This window comes from Lissotriton vulgaris, chromosome 3_1 (assembly GCF_964263255.1).
Source record: "Lissotriton vulgaris chromosome 3_1, aLisVul1.2, whole genome shotgun sequence".
NCBI classification, from domain to species: Eukaryota; Metazoa; Chordata; class Amphibia; order Caudata; family Salamandridae; genus Lissotriton; species Lissotriton vulgaris.
In genome coordinates this window covers 961658909-961682618 of record NC_141689.1, presented here as the reverse complement: position 1 = coordinate 961682618, position 23710 = coordinate 961658909, and the positions used below count along the sequence as shown (strand labels likewise).

At 39.7% G+C, this 23710-nt stretch overlaps 1 protein-coding gene across 9 annotated transcripts in view; it reads right to left on the bottom strand.

Moving 5' to 3' along the window:
• TLE1 (TLE family member 1, transcriptional corepressor) overlaps nucleotides 1-23710 on the bottom strand; it is a 160124-nt gene that overhangs the window by 93223 nt on the left and 43191 nt on the right. For 5 of the 9 annotated variants that reach the window (XM_086961328.1, XM_086961331.1, XM_086961324.1 and 2 more), the window contains 3 exons: nucleotides 19258-19462; nucleotides 18505-18521; nucleotides 2054-2170 (listed from right to left, as the gene is read on the bottom strand). In XM_086961328.1, the coding sequence (XP_086817454.1) occupies nucleotides 2054-2170; nucleotides 18505-18521; nucleotides 19258-19462 (339 nt within the window). The remainder of the gene's footprint in view (nucleotides 1-2053; nucleotides 2171-18504; nucleotides 18522-19257; nucleotides 19463-23710) is intronic. The other 4 variants (XM_086961327.1, XM_086961325.1, XM_086961329.1 and 1 more) reach the window with 1 other exon arrangement.

Sequence of the window (23710 nt, the reverse complement as noted above, 5' to 3'; positions counted from 1 at the left end):
CTTAAGCAGTCTACAATTGCTTAAGGATAAATAGATGGAAAGGGCAGCTGAATGTGTGAGCAGCCTCCGCAAACCCCCCAAAAAAAGATGCAGCAAATATGCTTCTATCTGTGCTCAGTGCAGGAAATATGATGACCGGCCTCGTTGGGTTGTCCCTAAATTAGAGCAGCTATGCACAAACTTATTAGTTCTTTTTCTTACATGTTAAGGAGCATCGTGAAATACGTATGGCCAGAGTGCTGCTTTTTCTAGAAATGGTAATCTGTTGGTTCGGACGTGGGACTCAAAGCGATACGAAGTGTCCTCAGACCGGTCGGACATCAAAGCCTTGCCTATAAAGCTTGTCAACTGTCTAAGTTTTTTGGTAAATGCAGATTTGAAATCCCTCCAGAAAGTGGCCCCAATTTGCATCCGGCATCTTGGATTTAAGGCTGTTTAGTTCCAGTTCACAAGCCGGATACCCACAGGCCCAGTGTAAGGCCTCACCATTGCAGGACTTGGAGTACCTAACCTGTTAGAGATGCTGCAAGAATTGTACAAATTACCAGATTCACTAACATCAGGAGAAGGAGGTGCAATGAGTATGATGCCCTCTTCATTCATTCACCACAGATCCTGAATGACCGCGTGAAGCAGGCATGTGGAATAAGGACGGGGGAATCGAGCTATATAATTCTGGAAGGAACGGTTGGAGGACCAGAGCAGACAGTGTGAATTAATTTGGGTGGTGGTGTTGGCCTCACTCCTGACCCACCCTGGAGGCAGCCAACAGTTGTCCCTTCTAAAAGGCTATTGCTTTGACGACCCACTCCAAAGCTGCATTAATCTACTCTACCCAGCACATCAAAACGATCTCAGACTGGTACATTGTAGATCCTATTCGAGCAGTATTGATCATAGGAAATAACCTTGGTGGAGGACGGGAGCAAAAGCAGCACCCTCTGGTAGTCATATTTTAAATAGTGTTTGGGTTTGTGTCCGCTCACTCCTGCATTTCCGCAGCGCTGAGATACCCCTCTGGGGGTGATTCAGGCGCTATACAAATTCATAAATACATAAATTACCCTGTTATACCTCGTGGTGAAAGGGTCTGGAGAACAGGATCCAGGAAAAGGGTGACTTTTTAAAGTGTACAGGTACACTCCACGGCAAAGTTGGAACCGGAGACAGCAACCTCCCCTCATGGCTCTCTAGGCATGTGTGGGTGGGCACAAGCACTGCTGCCGGGGAGGGGCTGATGCAAGTGAGTTTCTGTATTTGATGTGTTTGTCGAATCGCTGACATTTATATTTTGCTGCTTATAAGACTGGGGATATCTGCATGTGCACATATGCGTCAGGTGAGCCTCAAAAACAGTGAAATGTTGTGTCAAAAATATTCAGTAATCATCCATCATATTGAGCATTTTGAGATAGCAATTAGATGCTATGAAAACTCAACATGTGAGTAAATACATGCATATATGACAATACATTCCCTTTAGAACAATAAAATAAAGGGAACAGAAGTGAATATAAGGGGACCCTTGGACACTGGTCCAACCTCACTTCATTATCTTATAACAGCAAGCCGGTCTTTTTCCGGAATGTGGATGTTTGCACACTTCAGGGTCCAGGTAATTGCAAGTTGACTCCACTGCCATGTCGTGAACACTGCCAGAACCCTAGCACTCTTCCCTTTCTGTGAATGGAGCAAGAAGAACGCTCATGGAAACCTGTGGTGAGGCTTTCACTATACCCTCCACCTGTTTCTCCCCATCCCCTCGCCATAGGCCTGCTTAAGACCCGCCCCCTGTGAAACATCTATCCCAATGTCCCAATTACACCAATTGGAAGTTCACTAAACAGAAATGGTACAGGAAGGAGTCAGTCTATCAGTGGGGTTACATAAACCCTCCACAGTACATTAACAAGGAACTGCTGGGATATATGTTTTCGCAAATTCTGATATGTCGCAAACAAAATGTCGTTTTAGAAAGCACGCAATGCACTGCTGGCTCTCCTAAATATGGATGGTTTCCAAAAACAGACATACAATGTAAACATTTACTTACATAGTGGCTGGAATCTTTATCGTCCACCTTCCGTTTCTTGAGGTCATTTGAGTAATCGGGCCCGTTCCGGCGTTTATCTAAGCCGCGCAGGCTGTCGGCAACCAACAGTGAGTTACTCTGCAGAAACAACACAAACCGTTCAAAAGGATTAATTCAATATAACTTTGTGCGGACATGAAAACCAAAAAATAGGTTGCCATTTCAGAAATGCGATGCCTATGTAGATCGATGGCAACTTGCCCTTCAGGCAAAGTATGTGTAGAGGACCACATTTTTAAAAAAAATTTGAGTTAAAGGAAGCTGAATGTGAATAGATCTGTGAATCCTAACCCCAGTCATCAGTCAAGTTCCATTCAGCTATCCTGTCAACTAAACTTTTTATCTTTTTTTTGTGTGTGTGTGGGGAGGGGGGGGGGGGGGAAGAGGAGGTTCTTTGCGGTTACCTCTTGAACGTGCCAGGACTAATTGAAAGGAATGACTAGGCTTCAGAATGTCAAACGTAAACCAGGGAAGTTTCCCGCTCTATGCATCTCTACACAAAAGCCGAAAGGAAAAAAAAATCACGAAGGGGGTTAACTAAAATATTCCACAATTAGCTGTATTTTCTCTTCTTTGAGAGAGGTCCTAATTTTATTATTCTAGGAAAAGATAAAGATTGTTATTTTGTGCGCCATAATAGTGTTTACTGGCTTCAAAGGGGGTCTCTTTGAAAAGACTGTTTATTTAATCACAACCTCACCACTTGAGTCAACAAAGAGCTCCATTCTGCGCACAATAAGCAATGACTAATCTTTTCCACAAATTGCACAGGCAACTTAGCATTCAGAGGCGCTCGGTACTAACTGTTGACCCGAAGAAAGCAAGAATTCGATAGTTGTGGGTCACATGACAATTTGACATGCACTGGATTCCCATCTCCCCTCTGGCTACAGCACGAAAACATGTTACAATGAGTCCTTTTAAGTGCAGGATTAGCATATGCAAGGGGCAATTTGTTCAGTGATGTGTTAATGCCGCTAACAATGCTGAATAAGTTGTGTGAAAAACTCCTTTCAAAAAGCACAGATAGCTCGGGGTTTCAAAAGCCCTCTAAAACAAAAGGATGAAAGGCACGGTGCCAGCATACATTTGCATTGCTTATGTACACTAGTTTTTTTACGTGCGATAAGATAGCCCAGCTTTTGCCACGATAGCTGACCAGCTGCGGGTGCATTTGCAGTGAATACACTTGATAGCTGCGCCTGTGCTTTCCTGGCACAAAGTCGTTTCGAAGACGAATCCATTCATGCACAGGAGACACAATTATGTAGCTATTTGTCTTGTGGATTTAACTGCTGAACCAGTGTTCTGTTGTGTAAGGAGCATAAGGAGTGTAATGTGCATTTTCACCATTCGAGAACTCTGGAGTCGGTTCGCCAATTATGGTCCTGGTTGTGTTTCTCGGGGACACTGTAGTTGCTTGCGACTCTCGTATAGTAAAGAGTTTCTGATCCTAACTTTCCTTGTGATCACACCAGTAAGATAAATCAAGAAAACTAAGGCCTGGATGAAAATGCATCTGCTGCTTGCACTTTGCAGCCCCCTGTCACCAAAATCACTTCTAAGCACGTACATCCAGTAGTGAAATGGGGATAATGATGGGGCCTGATTTAGGCACGGTCAAGGTGGGCCTAGATGCGGGAGTCTTGCTTCAGAATGATGCATTAAGCTTATCTAACAATTTGCTTTAAATAATTTAATTCGTGGCTACCACGGCTGTTGAGTACATTTATTTAATCGCCATACATTTTCCTCGCTCCCTTCCCTTCACGCTATGCCAGACTTGCTCCTCAGAGCATTGCACTTCCAATTTGACACAGATGAACAGAAGGACACATTTGCTTTTGTCTAGTGCCTTATCTGAGCCAAGGCCGGACCCAGTTACCTGGTTCATATCCCCGGCGAGTTCCAGGTTCCAAACCATAGCTGAGAAACAGTTACATCTTCAATAACTTGCAGAAATAGCAAAGATAACTTGCTTTCACTTTGAACTCCTCCGAAGACTCGTTCTAGACTCTGGCACCTCAGACTGCCATTGAGTCTGGTCCTCAAAGTTATGGGTAACCCAATTGTGTGAGCAGCACCTGAGTGAAGTCAAGGGTTTCCCAATGACTTAGAGGTGTCGGGTAATTGAAGAGCGCATTAAGACTGATCACAATGAAAAAGTTCAAACATGCAGCTTCTCCAGTTCCTACACCCAAGCTAAGTTTATGGGTTTCAGGAGTTAACTACAACCTTCCCTCGATTCATGATAAACTGTCAAATCCGCTTACAGATTCAACTACTAAGACAAATCAATTACCTCCTTTGGACTCATCTCCCGCAAAACAGTTCACACACGGTGGAGTACCCTCATCAACAAGTAATGAGCTTCCTGAGACTTTCTAGCCACTCTCTGGTAAGGGCAGTACTACATTAGAACGACACATTATTCATGACGGAGTCCATGTGAAATCACCACATGACAGCAGTGCTCAAAATGCTACACTAGCTGCTCTGAAATGTAATAATCTATCAAGTCTAAGCATTCTTCCATTTCCTTCAAAGCACTTCACCTTCACAACTCTACGTCTCAGTTCTTCTAAATTGCTCTAAAAGTGGAAACTTCCAATTTTAAATGAAACAAGCCCTCGCCACTCCTTTTTTAAGGCTTTGCATATTCACTTTGATACTTTCCCACAGAAATTCAACGCATCCCCTACTTCCTTAGAATTGCTTCCTCAACCAATGGCCTTCATTGAGTCTTTCCTCATGTATGTAATTTTGCATATTTTGGTTCCTTAACTTGCACATCCCCTAACAGTTATGCCCATAACCTATCCCTGACTTTACACAACACATTAGCTTCCCATCTCCAGCTTTCATAGACCACCAGCACCAACCCAGGATCAATCTAACTATTTTGCTTTACTGATTTTCGACACTGGTGTTAGAATTGTGCACCTGGACAACTGCATTTTTCGTCACTAAATAGCAGCAAAGATTAACTTTTCACTGTTTAAAAGGGAACTACCTACATGTAGCTTTTCTCCCTTAACTTATTTATTTGGTAAAAGGCTACCCTGCAGTGGGGTCCAGCACCCCTCGAATCATAGTAAAAATAACAGTGTAAAAAAAACAACAATTACACGAATCAATGAAACAAACAAAATAACTTCAATTATAGTGTCTGAACCAATAATTAGCATGTCGAACTACTTTTTTTGGCACCATGTTGATGTACCGCAATGAGCGTCCAAGGTCTGGTGCCCCTGCCTCGTTTTTTACCTCCTTAGTCAATTACGTTACTTTGAAGAGAATGGGTGAACCAGACCATCTGGACAGCCTAATCCTAGATTACATTCATGTTTAAAAAAAGCATGTTTTGCTAACTGAACATGGGTATTCGTTTTGTTAATGTTCAACTTTTTCATAAGCAAATGCTATTTGTTTGAAGTGAATGACATTTAAAACGACATTTGTTGTGACCACACAGTCAGCCGAGGTTTGGGTTGCTTTCAGTATAACAGCACTTGCATCTCCAGTTGCGTTTGAATCATCAGCTTCAATCCCCGTTATACCGCAATCTCAGTCAAACTCACAAATTGCTGCACCTCAAATACAATGGATACATTTTAAAAAGCTTTTTACAATCGAGGAGCTGCATAAGTGTCAAGAATGTTTTGGAAGTGAAATCCCAAGGATTAGATAGAAAGCGCCGTGACAAAGTCCATAACTGACTCTTGCGACCAACCATCCCTGGGCTGTATTTTTTTTGGTGGGGGGAGCCAACACCAAACAGACTATGGGGAGAAATATATATATATATATATATATATATATATATATATATATATTCACTGAAAAAACCATAGGTTATAGACCATATATAGTTAGGAATTCGCATTTACAAAACCTTATTTTACTCACACAAAACCATTGAAATTCTATATAGTTAGTTGCACTAACTATATATCGCGCACCCGCAATCCACTGCTGATGTCACATATTACATCATTCATGACATGGTCAGTGACATCACTGATGACATCACTGATGACATCTCAAATGACATCACTGATGACATCTCATTTGACATTACTGATCACATCACTGATGATATCATTCATGTGATAATATGATGAACCTCTTCAGACTCTAATATAACCTTAGATACAATCAGTGTAAACAGACACTCACAGACTGTCACTCATCCATGGAGTTACTCACACACCTAGTCAGTCATGCAAAGAATCAATCACACCTCCATTTCCTCAACTATACAGTTATACAAACTTTACTTATTCAAACATATACTAACACATATTTACTCTCTTATACAATCCCTGATACAAGTTCACAATGATCCATACAGCCACTCACACATTCACTGGCTCTTATGCACAGTTATTTATATATGTCAACTCTCACATGTACTGTGTTTTACATATGTACTTACTTTGACATGTAGCACCGAGATATCCATTCACTCACCAATACACTCATGCACACAGTCAACCGCCCATACAGCTGTTTCCACATGCACTTTTGAAACCATACATCTAGTGAATCAACTGCTCACACATCTATGCACAGAGTCATACACCTCCCAGCCACCCACACACACACTCAGTCTCCCATACAAATACTTGGGCAACCAATCAATAACCCATATAGTTACTCATATAGCTACTTATCAACACATGCAACAGTTTACAGAACAATAGACATAATGATGCACAAATTAAGACAGTTTACTCACTAACCCATGCACTCAGTGAGACACTTAATCACTCACTCATACAGCCAGTCATGCACCTACTAAATCCTTCATCCAGACACTTATACATCCACTCATTCTTCAATATGTAAGACATATTTTAACTTTACAGAAACATACAGTCACTGGATGTTGTCATCAGTGATGTCATCAGTGATGTCATCAGTGATGTCATTTGAGATGTCATCAGTGATGTCATCAGTGATGTCATCAGTGATGTCACTGACCATGTCATGAATGATGTAATATGTGACATCATCAGCAGTGGATTGCGGGTGCGCGATATATAGTTAGTGGAACTAACTATATATGGAATTTCAATGGTTTTGTGTGAGTAAAATAAGGTTTTGTAAATGCGAATTCCTAACTATATATGGTCTATAACCTATGGTTTTTTCAGTGAATTTTCAAGGTTTTGTAAATGCTAATTCCTAACTGTATATGGTCTATAACCTATGGTTTTTTCAGTGAATTTTCAAGGTTTTGTAAATGCTAATTCCTAACTATATATGGTCTATAGCCTATGGTTTTTTCAGTGAATATATATATATACATACATACATATATAAATATATATCATCTGTATAAATACAAACATAAATGCATGCATACATATACTTATATGCATACAGATGCATGTTATTTACATGAAAGTTGAAAAAACACTAATAAAAGCAAAGCTAAAAAGCCACCTCATTACAAACAGAATGGCTTTAACTTGAACGAGGGCGAGATCTATTGCATTTTCAATGCTGGTTTACTTTGGTTCCATCAAGAAGGCATTCAGATGTGTCACACATTTGCCATAAATTCTGAATGTTAGCACTCTAGTTGCACATTAGATCACTGTAGTAAAGCTACTGCTCACCAGGGACGTCTGCTGCTGGTATTCAAAGTGCATGTTTCAGTCTGCATGTCAGATTTTTTTTAATGAAATAGAAGAGGATTTGAGAAGTCACTCAAAATGATCCCTAATTTTTCTTTCTGAAGCACTAATCATACTTTCTATGGCAAAATTAACCCCCTCATGTTGTTCCTTTTTAAATTAAATGTTTTAAGAGTTACCACTTTATTCCAATCAAGATGGCTTCAGGTGTGCCATACCTTTGTAATAAGTAGGACTGTTAGCGCTCTAGTTGTTCTTTAGAACACTCTGGGACATTCTGTCATTGGGCTATACTTGGGCTACATCTGGGTGATATTTGGGCTACATTTGGGCTCTTTTGTCTCTGGTGGCCATTTTGGGAGACTGCATGTCAGAATGTTTTAATGAAATAGAAAAGGATTTGAGAAGTCACTCAAAATGTGCCCTAATTTTTCATTCTGCAGCACTAATCATACTTTCTATGGCAAAATATACCCCCTCATGTTGTTTCTTTTTAAATTAAATGTTTTAAGAGTTACCACTTTATTCCAATCAAGATGGCTTCAGGTGTGCCATACCTTTGTAATAAGTAGGACTGTTAGCGCTCTAGTTGTTCTTTAGAACACTCTAGGAGGCTGCAGTAGAACACAAAGGAATCAACTGACAGTCTCTGTCCTTGTTGGATGTACATGTTTTACTGAGAATGTCAGACTTCATTTTCACATGACTGAGAAAGATAATGTGAATTTACAGAAAATATGCTTTCAGTTTAGCTTATAGATCCCCTTCCAAACCACTGTGGGAAAATCATGAGATATTAGTTTTCTTTCAAACAATATTCATGATATCACAGCAGAAGTTTTTTTCACATGGTAAAATCACCTTAGAACCCACCACAATTCCTAAAACGAGTATGGTACCATCAACAAATGATTTATAATGTAACTAAAGTCCTAAAACCCTCTATTAACTACAATGCTTTTTAATGAGGTGCTATCATGTATATTGGTCCCAAGATGGCTGCCAACACTTCTTGGATGAAGTGCTGACAGACAATCAGATCAGATGTGTGGTTAGGCTCCGCCCAGATATATATCTTTTTTTTAACCTAAATTACTCAAAATCCACTGGAGCACATATATTGAGACCTAGCAAAGGCACATCGGGCTAACAGTCCCTACAATTTTGCCAAGTTTCGTGCAAATCCATTCAGCCGTTCGAGCTAAAAGTGAGGCCAACCGCCCTATGGAAATTAATATGGGAAAAACGCGTTTTGGGACCCCCCTTTTTTCTCGGCCCCCCCTTGATGAAACCCCCCCAAATTGTCAGGGGCTGCTCAGAAACAAAAAATTCCATTTTCCTGAAAATTTCAGCCAATTCCGTCCACAAACGCCAAAGTTATTAGACATAGAATTTTCAAAAATCCCATAGAGAAAAAATCCTAACTATATATACCTACTGGCGACCGCCAGTAGGTAATATATATATATATTTTTTTTTTGTTTATGGTAAAGGTATCAATATTTTAATGAGTGTGGGTTCTGAGAGGTGCAAATAGCTATCGGGCTACAAATCGGAACATTTATGGGTAAACATCTGAATGTTATCATTCTGAAGTACAGTGACAACTGGAATTGGGGAAATGGTAACCGTGGCACCTGCCGCACTATTGAGCATCAAGAAAATTATAGCACATACTTCGAGGGAAAAAAACTCAATGTAAATGTTCCTCGTTGAGACTGGATTAGATTTTATAAGCTAGTCAAATTGAATCTATTAATTATCTTAACAGCGATGTGGCTGGTTCAGGACTTCATGTCCAATGTGGTGCTAGCCCACAAATGAGCATTTATTTAATTACCAAGCTTTTCGCTCACTTATTAACACTCACGCTGCTATGGTATGCTTGTTTACTTTTTATTCTTGGTTTGCAGAAAAAGGGAAACAGTTGCCTTAACCCCCAAGGGCTCTACTAAATAGCAATCACGTGGAGCTATATATGAACAGGCCATCAAGGCAGGCCCAGCTTCTGCTTGAAGGGCCCTGTAATGTCCATTCCTACTGCCTCTGCAGTAGTCTAAAGTCACATATTAACTCGCCTTGGCACACATCACTTGGCAGCTGAGGTAACCTCAATTAGCCCTCAGAGCAATAGTTAAGTTAAGAGGTTTTGTAAAGTGCCATGACCTGAAGCGATCCAAGATTTGTCGCAAATGTGAATGACCGTATAAACTGAAAACACCAACTTCAGGAGAACAAGGTAGTCCGTGTATGGAGTGGATGCTTAACCTGTTTAAAAAATGTTAGATGTCAGTATTTTAATTTGGTTTCTTTACGATTAACTTATCTGCTCTTTCCACAAAACAATGAATGTGATTCAACTGTTAATTTCGGGATGCTTAAGATTACTTTGAGGGGTGTAGCTCACTTTTTTTTTTTTAGATTTCATTGAAGAATTAATTGTACTTTGAGTTAACTGACGTCAATTAAAGAGCATATTAAATGAAGAGTGGGAGCAGTTCACTCCTACCACTAGTCTCATGACGTTTACAGTTTGAACTTCATCAGATGCCTTACATTTCCTTGGCAGACCTGCGAGAAGGTGGTTTTAATACTGCACTTTGAACCCCACCTTGAGAACTTTAGAGAGTGGTTATTACAAGACGAAATCAAATAGTTGCTTTTATTGCACATTTCGGTTATCTGGTCTTGAGTAAACACAATGAACTTTGTGAACTGTTGAAGAGAGGCTGAATCAGAATTCGGGAATTCTTGAGTAGATTTGATGATGCTGCAGAGAGATACCCATGGGGCATTACACACCAACCATGAACTGGGTTGTACATGTACAGTCTCAAATAGACTAACATTGTAGCTGCGAAGCCGGTGAGTTAAGTTATAAAGCAGGTAAGCTATATGGTGGTTAAACAAATAATGCAGGTTAATTTGTACAAGGCCTACTTCCCAGAAATTCTAGTTATTACAGTTTCTCCGAACTCAACTATTTCCAATCCATAGATAAACAAAAATGAGCCAATATAAGAAATTCTATTTCCACCCACAAATAAGCACAGGCAAAACCAAAAGGTCTGGATTTAGCCATTAGCCATTTGGCTGTGCCAATGCTTGGTGTTTTCTCAAGTTTTTGCAACACTTTCCAATATATACATATATATATACATATACATATACACATACCATATACACACATACGCACACACATACACACTATATACATACACACAAAATGGTTAGAAGCAAAAGTATGTTTTGGTTTAAAAAATACACCCCCTTCCCCCCCCCCCCCCATAATAATCCCCATACTTATGCTAAGTACTTCGTGTGGCTGTGCTCCAGTGGAAAGGGCAGAATGTGGTCACTGGAGGTAGTCAAAGGCTGAAGTGTGCTGGCCCATGCTGTATGGTGGGCAGAATATTTTAATTGACAGTACGGACCTAATACATTAAGAAGGCTGGCAAAATCCCCTGTAGATTATCATATATATCAATTTAGTAGAATCAAATAGGACTTGGCTACCGTCAGAGTTGAAAAGAACATGAAACTCAGAGAAGCCATGTTTCCGGCTCAGATGATTAAAGCCTGTACCTCATTAATTTTCTTCTCACAAAATCTCTCTTTTAAAGCCCTTGCAGATAGAGCCAAAGCTAACATAAGTCTAACAGAACATGCAATGCGAAAAGAAAAGAAAATCACCAATAATTTTCGGGTCTTCGATATATAAATCCCTGCTTCCAGGCGAGTTATCATACCACACATTAGAATCAATCGCTCACGGACACAAAACTGATTTCATAATTTTCATTGATCAGTACAAATAATGAAATATTGCAAAAAATTTACAGCACCATTTTTCAAACCAGGAATGAGGTAAACTGCAGATTTCTAAATAAGATTCTTTGCCTGAAAAAAGTATTCTTCAGTAGTAAGGAGATCTAAATCTTTACTTTATTTCCTACTAAAATGCCCCCGTCCTAAAGGGTGTGGGGGACTGAGTGTCTCACATTATACATTCTTGAAAATAAAAGCCCAGGCTATGCTGCCATCTACACAGGTAGTACCAACAGTGGGTAGCCTGTCAAACGAAATGCAACACCGCAAAACACTGCATGCATGTGAACTTCAATCTAATGCCAGCTGTCAGTAACGCTCTATACCATTTGCACGGGTCAATCATTTGAACAATATTCACACATCACTTTAGTACATTCATGCATAGTATCCTATTGCAGCATGCGCTCTATTAAGGATATTCTGAAGTGTCATGTATTACCTACTGAAATGCCAGTTTGAGTGTGCATTAGCAAAGATTATCTAAGTAAGGTAGCAACAGACTCAGCATGAAGGACAGACTGCAGCATGAACTCTGCCATGTATCAACTGGGCAGCGTCCGTGGCCTGGTATTGTACACAAATATGCCTAACGTGGTCTTTGCAGGACTAAAACCCATGGGCCAGAAAGGTCTTCTGTACAAGTTACACAGAATGAAAGACTAGCACAGCTCTGTGGATTCGTATGCTTGTGGCTGCTGTAGTTGTGCCACATCAAGGTCACTAGCTGAAATGCCCGCAGGTGGACTCAATGTTTTACTCCTAGGAGGTCGATAAAAACTGTGAACATACCAGGGTAATACACTTACAGCAGTCAAAGCCATGTTAAGAAATCCCCTTTACAAACGGCTGGTGCACTGCTAGGGATCTGGTGGACGAGGTGGGCAGCTACATCGCCTGCAGGGTGGCTAAGTCATTGACAACACACTGTGTTTCGGAAACATCATTGTTCACCCAGCAACAAACAAATCATAATGAAAATTTCAATAGTCTCAAAAAGCAAAGGTCATGTATAGAAGCAGCCCAGCATCTTCTAAAGAAGGTGTACTGGCAAGAACCTGTAGTTCAAAACTGGTTTTCGAAAATGAAAAGCAACTTAAAAGGTACACTACTAATATATTTATCGCCACAACTTCTTGCAGGGGTGCAAAGTAGAGAAAGGCGAGGATCATTGTGATAACGTTATCATCGATCTTTATTGAAGATGTGATTAGTATTAAACAAGAGTACTCTTGGGCACTGTCCACGAAGTAATGAGACCTACGTTTTTTTTGTTTAAGAGTAGGTTCTATTGAAAACATTTTTCTTACCATGCCATACATACACTCCAAAGAGTGAAGACAAAGATGTTCATGGTCATTCTTGGACAACTGGAATAACTTCTTGTTCAAAGAGCAGAAGCAATGCATTATCCAAAGAATGATCAAGGCATTTTCATCTTCACAGCAATATCGCTCTTAGATATCGAATTTGTTCAAGTTCTAGCATTTATTTTATAGGATTTTTAGAAATTTATTTTACATAGTACTGAGCATTGGTCTAACATGCATTACCTGAAAGATCATGAGAAAGCATCAGTAATACTTACCGAGTGAAAAACGAAAACCAATTGTATAATTTCATACTGGAATACTCTAAGAATCTTTCAAGGAGTTAATATGGGAACCATGAATTAGTTATTAGCACACTAACCCAAGTAGATATTGGGAGGGGGAGAAGAGGCACTGGGCGCTTGAAGTCAGCTAACCTCCAACCTAACATGACAACACAACAGACGCTGCTCCAAGTACAGTGACTGAAACCTAGACGCTGCTACGTTAAAGGGGTCATGGCATATCACAAAAAATGTGAAGGACTGTCAATTCAACTAGCTCAGACTATACTACCTCGTCTCCACAGATAATGAATGGGCTTGGTGTGAGCTGGATAAACAGTCTTGGCAAGACCTCATTGTTGTCTCAATGGTCAATTCAATGAAATGCAAAATAAATAAGGAGATACATTGTTTTAGAAAGGGCAGCCACTGCGCTTCTCGCTTCTCTTTTGAAGCAGGAGATACTGTGTGCTACAAAAGCCTCTGTCTGTAGGAAATTCCGGCTGACAGTAGTACATTTCTCTTTTTTCTACTGAAATTAATGTTTTAATATAATTCCAACAGCAGATTATTTAATGTTCAGTCCCATTAAGGACGCACTGAATAAATAAATAAAAAATACCAGTTTCCTACTGATAAATTCGACCAGGACGTATTCCACACCTCGCCATCCATATTTAAATACATTTGGGAGGAATGTAAAGATAAAAGGAGGAGCTCAGCAGCGGTCACATAGGCATTTTTCAGATTGAGTGTGTGGAGAAAGCCTACAGAGAGGCAAATATCATTAAGGTTTGCAACCACCCTTTATTCCCGTGCATCTAAAAAGTACCAGATTGAAATCTTCTGCTCATTAGCTAGAACTGGCGTGAAAGTACTGCAGACATATTTTGACCAAGAAGACTTATCCTACAGCATCGATATTATACCTTTTCTATAACAAGAGCTACTTATTTTCAATTAAAATAATTCCATGATACTAAACACAGTTTTTACTTTATGAAAATAAAAAAATGCATCCTTTTACGTTTTGAAAGATACCCAATTTAATAAATAACATTTTTTCATTTACCAGGTTGAGCTGCACAAAAGGGAGCCACTCACAGGTAGCTGGAAAGCTATCAGTAGCTCCCAAGCTATTCCTTGGAGACCTCTATCCTACTGCTTATAAAGTAAGTCTGCTTTGGCATGTCTTCTTTGGGCATGAAAGGGGAACTTTGGGGCAAGGGAGTCTGCTGAATGCTTAGGAGACCACCTGGGTCACTGAGAAGTGACATGTCCAAACTAGCCTAGTTACTGGTTGAGTGCGTTACAGGGTGTAAACGCATCCTTGAGATTGGGCACACACATCAGGTTCGTCATATGAAGACAGACTCCATTGTTAGTTGTGATAATCAATTTGTTTAATCAAAGATTTATCATATTCTTTAGTTGTAGCAGTTCATAAGGAAAGGTTTACCAAAATTTTCCAAAATGTATTTAAATTCGACCAAGAAACATCCTTAAAGGTGATCTCAAATCATGCTCCGATGCATTTCGGGCAGAGATTGCCCTTTCTCAAGGAGCTCTGTGGACACGAGACGCATTTACAATTCAAAACAATACTCAAATTAAATAATATATTGATCGTTTAACATTGCCTCAGTGTGCAACAGCATGCATGAAGGGCGTGTGTGGGTTCGGGAAGGGTTTGAGTACCTTACAGACCTGGGCGGGTAACTAAGACATGGAGGGAGGTTGCGGGTTGTGAAATGTGAAAGGGTTGCGGAAGGCACTTACGTTTCTGGGTCAAGAAAGGAGATGCGTCTATGGGAACAAAAACGGGTTTAAAAGCGCGTTAGATGCGGTACGACCCAGAGTTGTCGAGCAACACGGGTCTATGTCGGAGCTCAGACTTACTTGGTTTGGTGCGAAGGTTCGATTCAAGGGTCCGCGGCGGCGGAGTTGCGCGTGGCTCGCGGAGTTGTTAACGGAGTGGGTGAAGGTTGGTTAAAAGTCGGTTCGCGGAGGGCCGGTCATGTGGTTGGGTCATGGAAACTGAAAAAGGACTGGGATGTAACAGAAAATGTGGCGGCCATGTTGAGGGGGAGTGTGTGGGCAATATGGGCAATGCAGAGAAATGTAAACAAAATACAATAATTGTCCTTGAGCTAAATATACAAAAGATACAGAGAAACATATGTACCATATGGTATTACAGAAAACTACTAAATTCAATTCGGTCATTAAGACCGTATGGCTTCATCGCCTTAAGTCTGTAGATCCAAGCTGTCTTTCGTTGTAAGAGTGTTTTATTATTGTCTTTTCCTTCTTGTTTACGCACAATTTCTAGCACCAAAAATTTTAACTGGGCCACATTGTGATTAAATTCATTGAAGTGCATAGCAATGCTAGATTTTTGATGCGAATGTTTGATTTATGCTCTTTTAGGCGAACTTTTATTTTTCTGGTAGTTTTGACCACGTATATCATACCACATGGGCATTTGAGTAGGTAGGTCAAGTTCGTTGAATCACAGGTTGCATCCACATGTAATTTAGTTTGGAATCCTCTCATGGGGTGGTTTATGCTGTTTCCCTTGATGATATTGTTGCAACTGTTGCAATTAAGGCACGGAGCATGATTTGAGATCACCTTTAAGGATGTTTCTTGGTCGAATTTAAAAACATTTTGGAACATTTTGGAAAACCTTTCCTTATGAACTGCTACAACTAAAGAATATGATAAATCTTTGATTAAACAAATTGATTATCACAACTAACAATGGAGTCGGTCTTCATATGACGAACCTGATGTGTGTGCCCAATCTCAAGGATGCGTTTACACCCTGTAAAGCACTCAACCAGTAACTAACTGCGACGTACATGGACGGTTACGTCACTTGCTGGAGCACCCAAAACTTAAACTAATCTTTAAAAACTACATAAAAAATTTCAAACAATCACTAGCTGTGCGCCACGCCATCAACTACCAATTCAAACTAGCCTAGTCACACATCACTACCTCAAAATCAGGAGGCCCCTGAGTTTCACTCATATGACAGCAAAATGAATCAACTGTACAGTAATGTGTTCTGGCACAATACTGTAACAGATGTGGCCCAGAAGCACCCACTAGTAGTTGATCACTTTGAAGCAATCCTCTATAATAGGAATGACCATCAGCATATTTGTTACATGCTCAATGTGGATGGCATGGAGTGTACTACGTGGGGGACAAAGGGCTGCCCCAGAATCGTTGATGGGAACGTGGTAGTGTGAATCTCTACTGTCGGAGGTGAAGGGTATGAAGCTAAAGAGGTAGAACTCAAAAGAACATACCGTTCCAAATTAATAGGTCGAAGCAATGGATACCGGTGTATCAATGGAATATTCACTGTACACTGTTCTGAGTCAACAGAAGTGGTAAGGTGAGGATCAAGCAGCAGAGAACAAACAGGCCTATGTAGCAGGTGATTGTAGAGTTTTCAGACTCGTGTTGCGAGTACCAGATTTTGGCATCTGCACAGAATAGGGTGCCCCATCAATTCATGATTTTCTAAAACTGGGAATGATCAGACTCGGCTCCTGTCTTAATCTAAGGGTTCTTCTAGGCTGGCACTTGTTTCATAAAAATCTTCTGTGAATGGCTCAGTGTGCAATGCATAGTCTTTTCAAGGGGAGTGATCTGAGACACTATCAAAAGAAGCAGATTTGCAAACTAATGGCAGACTTTCCTCTTTATTGGGTTTTTTTGTCATTAATCCATTAATGGAGGCAGTTAAGACTTGTGTTAATAGAACTTCTGGAACCCATTGAAAATTCTAGAAAGTAGGAGCAATTCGGTGGCAATACATGACATAGGGAAATATAACCAGGGTTAATAAAATGCTATTATCCTTCAGCAATTGAACCAAAACACTCTAAACCACAGTTGCCAAAGGCCAGAAGTGCACGAGCAATTAATCCATTATCATTAATAAGGGAAGTCATAAAATATATGCATGATGAATCTAAAATCAATTTCAATACCTACTTGGTTATCCTGAAAATCGGACACAGATAGGAGTCGCTTGAACCCATGCTGGCACCATTGACTCCGCTGTAATTGATTCACTTAGGTACAAGTTTGCTGTATAATATAATGGTGCGTCTGCATAATTGATATTATGAATTTACAAGCACCTTGACCGACATGAGTTTGAAACTTTCAAAAACAACAAACACCCAGTCTTTCACTTTCACCGTAAGGCTGGACTTGTGTGGATTAGACTCGACTGGTCAAGAAAACATGAAGTGTGTTTACATTAGTGTAGAATAAACCAACTGGAGAAAAGAATCACCTTGACATTAGACTGGCACAGGGGTTCGTAATCTGTGGTCCGTGGACCCCTTGGGGTCCTGGACTCCTAAAATAGGGTGCAGATTAATAAAGTATATGCAAATAAAAAAGCAAAATGTGAAATAGAACATTTTTAAGTCTTGTAAATGTGAAGTAATTTGAAATTAGAGGCTAAGATTAAGTTGTTATCCTTAGCTGGATTCGTGGGAACCGCCACAAGCAGCAAACAGAATATAATACAGAAGATGATTGAACTCGTTTGGAAGATCGATAGAAAGGGAGGACACATACAGAGAAGAAAAAAAAGGACAAATCGATATGCTAGTCATGCATTTTGCGTCATCTAGAATTAAAAACTAAATTTAGAAAAGGTTCAACCTTCCCACGAACATTTTTTTTATTGGTTTGTGAACTGAATTAAATGATATATCATTTGTGAATCTATTTGATGTATACTTGATTCGATATTTGTGGGTACTGTTTTGAAGTTCAAATATTATAAATTGGTTAGGCCGGGATCCCAGGCTTCCAGTAACGACTGAATGAGGGTCCCCTAATTCAGGTAATGACCATCCCTGGATTCCACTAATGACTCAATGAGGGGACATAGACGGCGGAAGGTGAATCGCCGCTAGACCAGCATATAAAGCTCAAACATATCAGTTTAAAGAAATCTGCACTTTAAACTCAGCAAGACTACATTTAGGGCATCACTAGCATCAGAACCATTAAACAGAACCTTACAATTTAACATGATGTGGGAGAGCAACATTTGGGGTGGGGAGAGGTTTGCGGCTTTGCAGAACTCTACACAACGCAGCTCTTCTGCAAAGCAGCTTCTAGCTGCTCAGTTATCACGTACATGTAATTATTCAATTTTCACTAGCTCAAAACAAAATGTATGCACATCAATTTCCATTTATGAAGAAAAGTTGAAACAATTACATCTACAGAGATCAACGCAGGTGCAAGACAATTATTTTAATCTTTTATGGTGGAAACTTTTTAATGTTTGCAGTACTTACTGTGCCTGGTTCTCTTTCTGTTCCCGTAGTGACCAAGTGCACAGACATGCCCGTTCAGACACATAAGCAGAACAGGAAAAACAAAAAAAAGGAGGAAATAATTATTACACGAACGCCAATGTTTTAAAATGGCTTTTATTTTTTTAGTTCATTGCACATTCCTAATACAGTAAAATCCTGAAAATTACATTAATTTGTAAAGATAAATGTACAATTAACCATTTACAATGCCTAATTCATTTTAGAATAAATTATTTTTCTTCCAAAAAAACAAGTGCAATTTTGCCTGTACTGGATGCGCAATTCTAGATTTGATATCAAATCTTTACAGGAATATATGCAATTATCAAAATCAGTTGTGTACATTTAATTTACATTTACTTCATAGTTCTCACTCGTGCAGAAAACGATTTTTCCAAACTAACCACATATGCAGTAAAAAGTAGTCCATTTTTTTGGCAGAAACCCATTTGAGAAATACGTAAGATTTGCCAAGTTAAAGTATCTGGGACAAAACAAAGCCAGAACACGCCAAAGAATCTTGTATTTAATTTTTTGCAGCCACTGAAATTCTCATGCCGATTTTTGCACAAAGGTTTAAGGCTTCCATAATCATCTGCAAGGTGCATCAACTTGCATTTTCTATTTACTTGTCTCAAATTCTTAAACAAAAGTACACAAACTTCTGTGAGCATGAATGTTGAAATCATTAGACCAAGAAACAGTCCTAATCAGGTTTTCCCCGCCTCTCACCTCGGTGGTGATCTGAATCATGATGCTTCTTGTCGTCTTTCATGGACATGTGGGACTGCCCACCCAGTGCATTGGAGAGGGCAAGGAGACTTGCACTGCTTCCAAGAGAAGACATTCCAGGGGGTGGGAGTCCTGTTGGATGGGGCGTGAGAGGTACTGGAGGTCCGTGGCCATGGGAGAGGTGTTGAGCTTGTAACTGCTGCTGCTGTTTTAATTGTATTCCGCAGTGAGGTGTAAAATGTTCGATGGAGGGGTGATGAGTCAGACAGGAAGTGTCAATAGAAAAGAAAAGAGAAAAAAAAATGGTAAGAATGTTGTGTTCACCCACAACTTATGCTCAGAACATTTTAGGCAATTTTCATTCTTCCTTGCACTGCAATTACATGATCAAGAAATAGAATGACAATTTTTAAGATACAGCACTTCCATACTAAAGCAATAGCAAAGAGGAGCCTTCTAACCCCCAATCTTATAAAGCCGTGTACATCACAGCAACACACAATGCAATGCTCTACCTGTGCCCAGATACCCTCTTTTAAGTGCATTGTCAAGAAAAATTGGAAGAAAATGCATAAGACATCTAGTAGTATAATAGGTAGACAACAAAAACCGCAAGGCTAGAGATTTCACAGCATCGAAGCATGTTAACCTCACTCTTAATCTTGCACACATCAACTTTGAAACTGAAAGCAAACAATTCCCCCATCACCAAGTGCAAGACAAGCTTTTAAAGGTGATATACCTGTAAGCATGGCACAATATTGGTATTTAATGTTCTCCAGAGCAGATAAAATAACCTGATGCTCCCATTTTAGAGACTGATGTTATATACAAGAAACGGCCATGAGGATGGGGTCAATCAAGATGGAGGACCACACAATAAACTTGTCTAGGATCTCCAGCAGTTAATTTGCCTGACAAAAAGCCATCAAATTTCGCCTTCACTTAAAAGTGAAAAACAGTGCATCTGAAACATACAGAGATCACCTACCAGGGTGTAGTTCCACAAAACACTACTGCCAACATCTTTTTTGCAAGATTGCCAAGTCATTCTTTCAAACATATCATCGAGGGATATGCCATGTGGTAGCTAATCAAATTTATAAACTGGAAGGAACACATTCCTCATATGTTAACAAGAGGTTCATCCATATTCAATCCATGTTGTATCTTCTGGCGATATATCAATTTGTTTCTTGCATAAATACTACACCAGTGGTCTTCAAACTTTTTAATGCCGCGCCCCACTTAGTGGGAAAAAAAACCCAGCTCCTGCCCCCTCAAATTATTTCCAATTATTCTAATAAATTGTTAATGTGTAAATATGTCTAGACTTATTTAAACACTGCAGTCAAGTTAGATTACCATTTAAAAAATGCAATCAAATACATAATTGACAAACATACTATTCTTGTCAGGCATGCCTTACTAAAATAATATCCACTGTGTGAGACTGGGGCTTTCAACAATATTTGGAGTCCCTTCCGACACATACTCTCAGCTAAGATATAAATGACACAAGAGGTTAATTATGGCCCATTACAGAGTGGCTCCACTGTCGCTTATTTTATTTCACCTAAAACAAAGCACTGCTCTCAGCATGCTTCTTTGGACCACAGCACCCCTGTACTACACTTTAATCTTAGTAGACTGCTGGAGCCAGTAACCCTTGGTGGGGCAATTTATGAGGCCTTGCAAAAATAGAAGTTATCCTGCTTTTCGCATGATGTTGCATTGACTTGTCACAATTCTGCAGCTGCAAGATATTAACCAGCAACAATTTTTAGTAAATCCAGCCCTGGTGGTCAGTTACAGTGAAATTTAATTGGTTATGAAAAGTGAGTGCATTCGTTTTCATCTATCCTAGAAGAGAGGTAAATGAATTATCACGACCGTAGGTTTCAATGGCCTAGGGTTTTGGAATGCTTACTCCATGCCACATTGAGATAAACTTTTTAGAAGAGGCATTTTTGCCAATAATAGTTATATTTTGTAATAAACCGGCTCAAAAGAAAAGGTAGATTATCAACTACTTGAAAGAATAAAGTAAGTAAAAATCAGACAACACTGAATAAAATGAACTGCGAGCTTGACCTCTAGAAGGGAATGTCAATGAGCGTGGTCAGCATGGAGACAACTGCCTGGGGCGGTAAACAACTCAAATGATTCGCTCCACCAGGAAACAATTTCGAGAAAAACAGCATAACTAAAGACAGAGTTGGAGTGCAGAAAAAAACACTGGATGGCTGCAGATGTGAAACCCTTTCTATAAATTGCAGCCGAAATGCGGATCCGGAAACCGGGAAGCGAAATTTCAAGGACATGAGTAAAGTTGTACTGTTTATTTAGAGACCAGCTGACATTGTAGTTACTTGAAAAATATTGCAGGTATTAAAACTAAGATGCAACTATCGTAAACACGACATCACTTGTCTCGAGGCAATACACTGCAGTAATTTAAAAAAGCTAAGCAAACAAGCAGTCCAATAATTATGTTAACTACATTTGCTCAGTGTCAGGCTAATTCCATCAGAGGTACAACCATGCACGTAGGCCGGGTAGGGACTATACCCCACTGGCTCAGGAGACAGACGTGTAGATGGTTAAGAGCTTTTAATCCTGGGCCAGGATGACAGGTGCACTTGAGCAAGACGAGAACAGGGCAAGACGCACCAAACATTCTGCCAGAGCCAAAGAAGGGGGTGATATTTGACATTGTGGAATACCACCAGGGGCAAGGAGAAACTGGGATTTTCAAAATGGTACATTGATTGAGGAGTGAAACTGGGTGCATACATTTGGGAGCAAATCAGAATGCAACACAAGCTTATATATTGGACTGGCTCTGACATGATAAATACCAGGCGTCGGCTGTTAAGAAAAATCACTAGTAACCGAAATTAGTATTTGGCTACCTTATAGGGCAATCAGTGGCATCAGTCAGCATGAGAAACTGGTTGTTTAGGTCTTCAAAATGGTACTAAAACACTCCTTTCACCAAAGTATAATATATTCCTTACCCCACTCTCCAAGGGTGCATTAGTACAAAAGCTCTTACCTACTGATAGTATTCAGATAATGCACAACTCCATTGTTGTGCTAAATTATGGTGTGTTATGTCACACTAATTTACAAGAAGAATACTTTCTAGAGATCTTCTTGAATGACAGTTACAGTAAGATTAACAGCACAATTTTTTTTAACCTTTATTCAAAAATTAAACACTCCCCTCTCACAAAAATGATTAACAGTATAAATAATTACTTCGTTTTAACTCGGATTGTATGAATGTGGAACCACAGAGTACACAAAGGTATTTTCTGTGCTTATAGCACTGAACGTACCCTACCAGGATTTCAAGAAAAGTGACTAATTTTGCAACTTTTAATATACCCTTTAGGATATAAATTTAAATCGAAAAGTTATTTTTGCCATTACTATGCAACAATCAGATCTGTTCTCTTACTACCTCTTACTCGAGAAGCATCTAATACCATAGAATATATGATCCCTTCCTTCACTCAAGAACTGCTTAATTACAGAGTCTCTGGGAGGCCACAACGAACCCCCTCCCCACCTCCCCGTCTGACGCTTACATGGAAAGAATTGGGAAATGAACAAGTATACTGCCATCGATCAAGATTGGCTAGCCTACAAATGACCAGTTGCGTGGTCTTCCACAAATCATGGCTCTACAGCTTTGAGACTGTACATTCAAAACCATGGATAACTATGTTCATCAAGGGTGATTGTCCAATACCAAGATGCTTTCACAATTTGGGATCAATGAGGTATTGCGTCAACCAGAGAGGTGATCAGTTTTGTGCTTTTGTAAAACGATAGTTCTCTCAGATATAATTGTGGAATGATTGTAAAATCAACAGATTAAGTTGGCTGAAATAGGATCCACAGAAAATGGAAAAAGTTCAGGAAAACTTTGATGTATCCAATAGGACAATAAATAGTTGTAAGAATGTAGATTTTATGTGAACGCATCATCTTTCCTCCTCCAGCTGTTCAACCATAAACAAAGTAACAGCACCAGCTTTTGTGCCAACCCTTATACTGCTTAAAGCCACATCATTAAAGGTTTAAAGAAACGAAAGACAGGGTATTCAACAGTGATTGGGCATTTCACAAAGAGCCCATTTCGCCCTTCAGTTAATTCTATCAATGTACTTTTGTATTGCAATATTCCTACATTTGTAGAGGACAATGGCCATAATACCCAATGCAACATTAGCAACTATCAGCAGGAAAAAAAGATCTCCCTTACCCCCTATTCCAAGCTTCTTCTCACCCACTTACGCAACTGGTGACAAAATAAATGTAAGATGCTGATGCTTTCCACCATAGCACATGATCAACCTTCTTTTGCAACTCCCAAGACCTGAAATGGACAGCCTCGGGTTGTTTTCACATATACTTCAAATAAAATATTATATATATATAT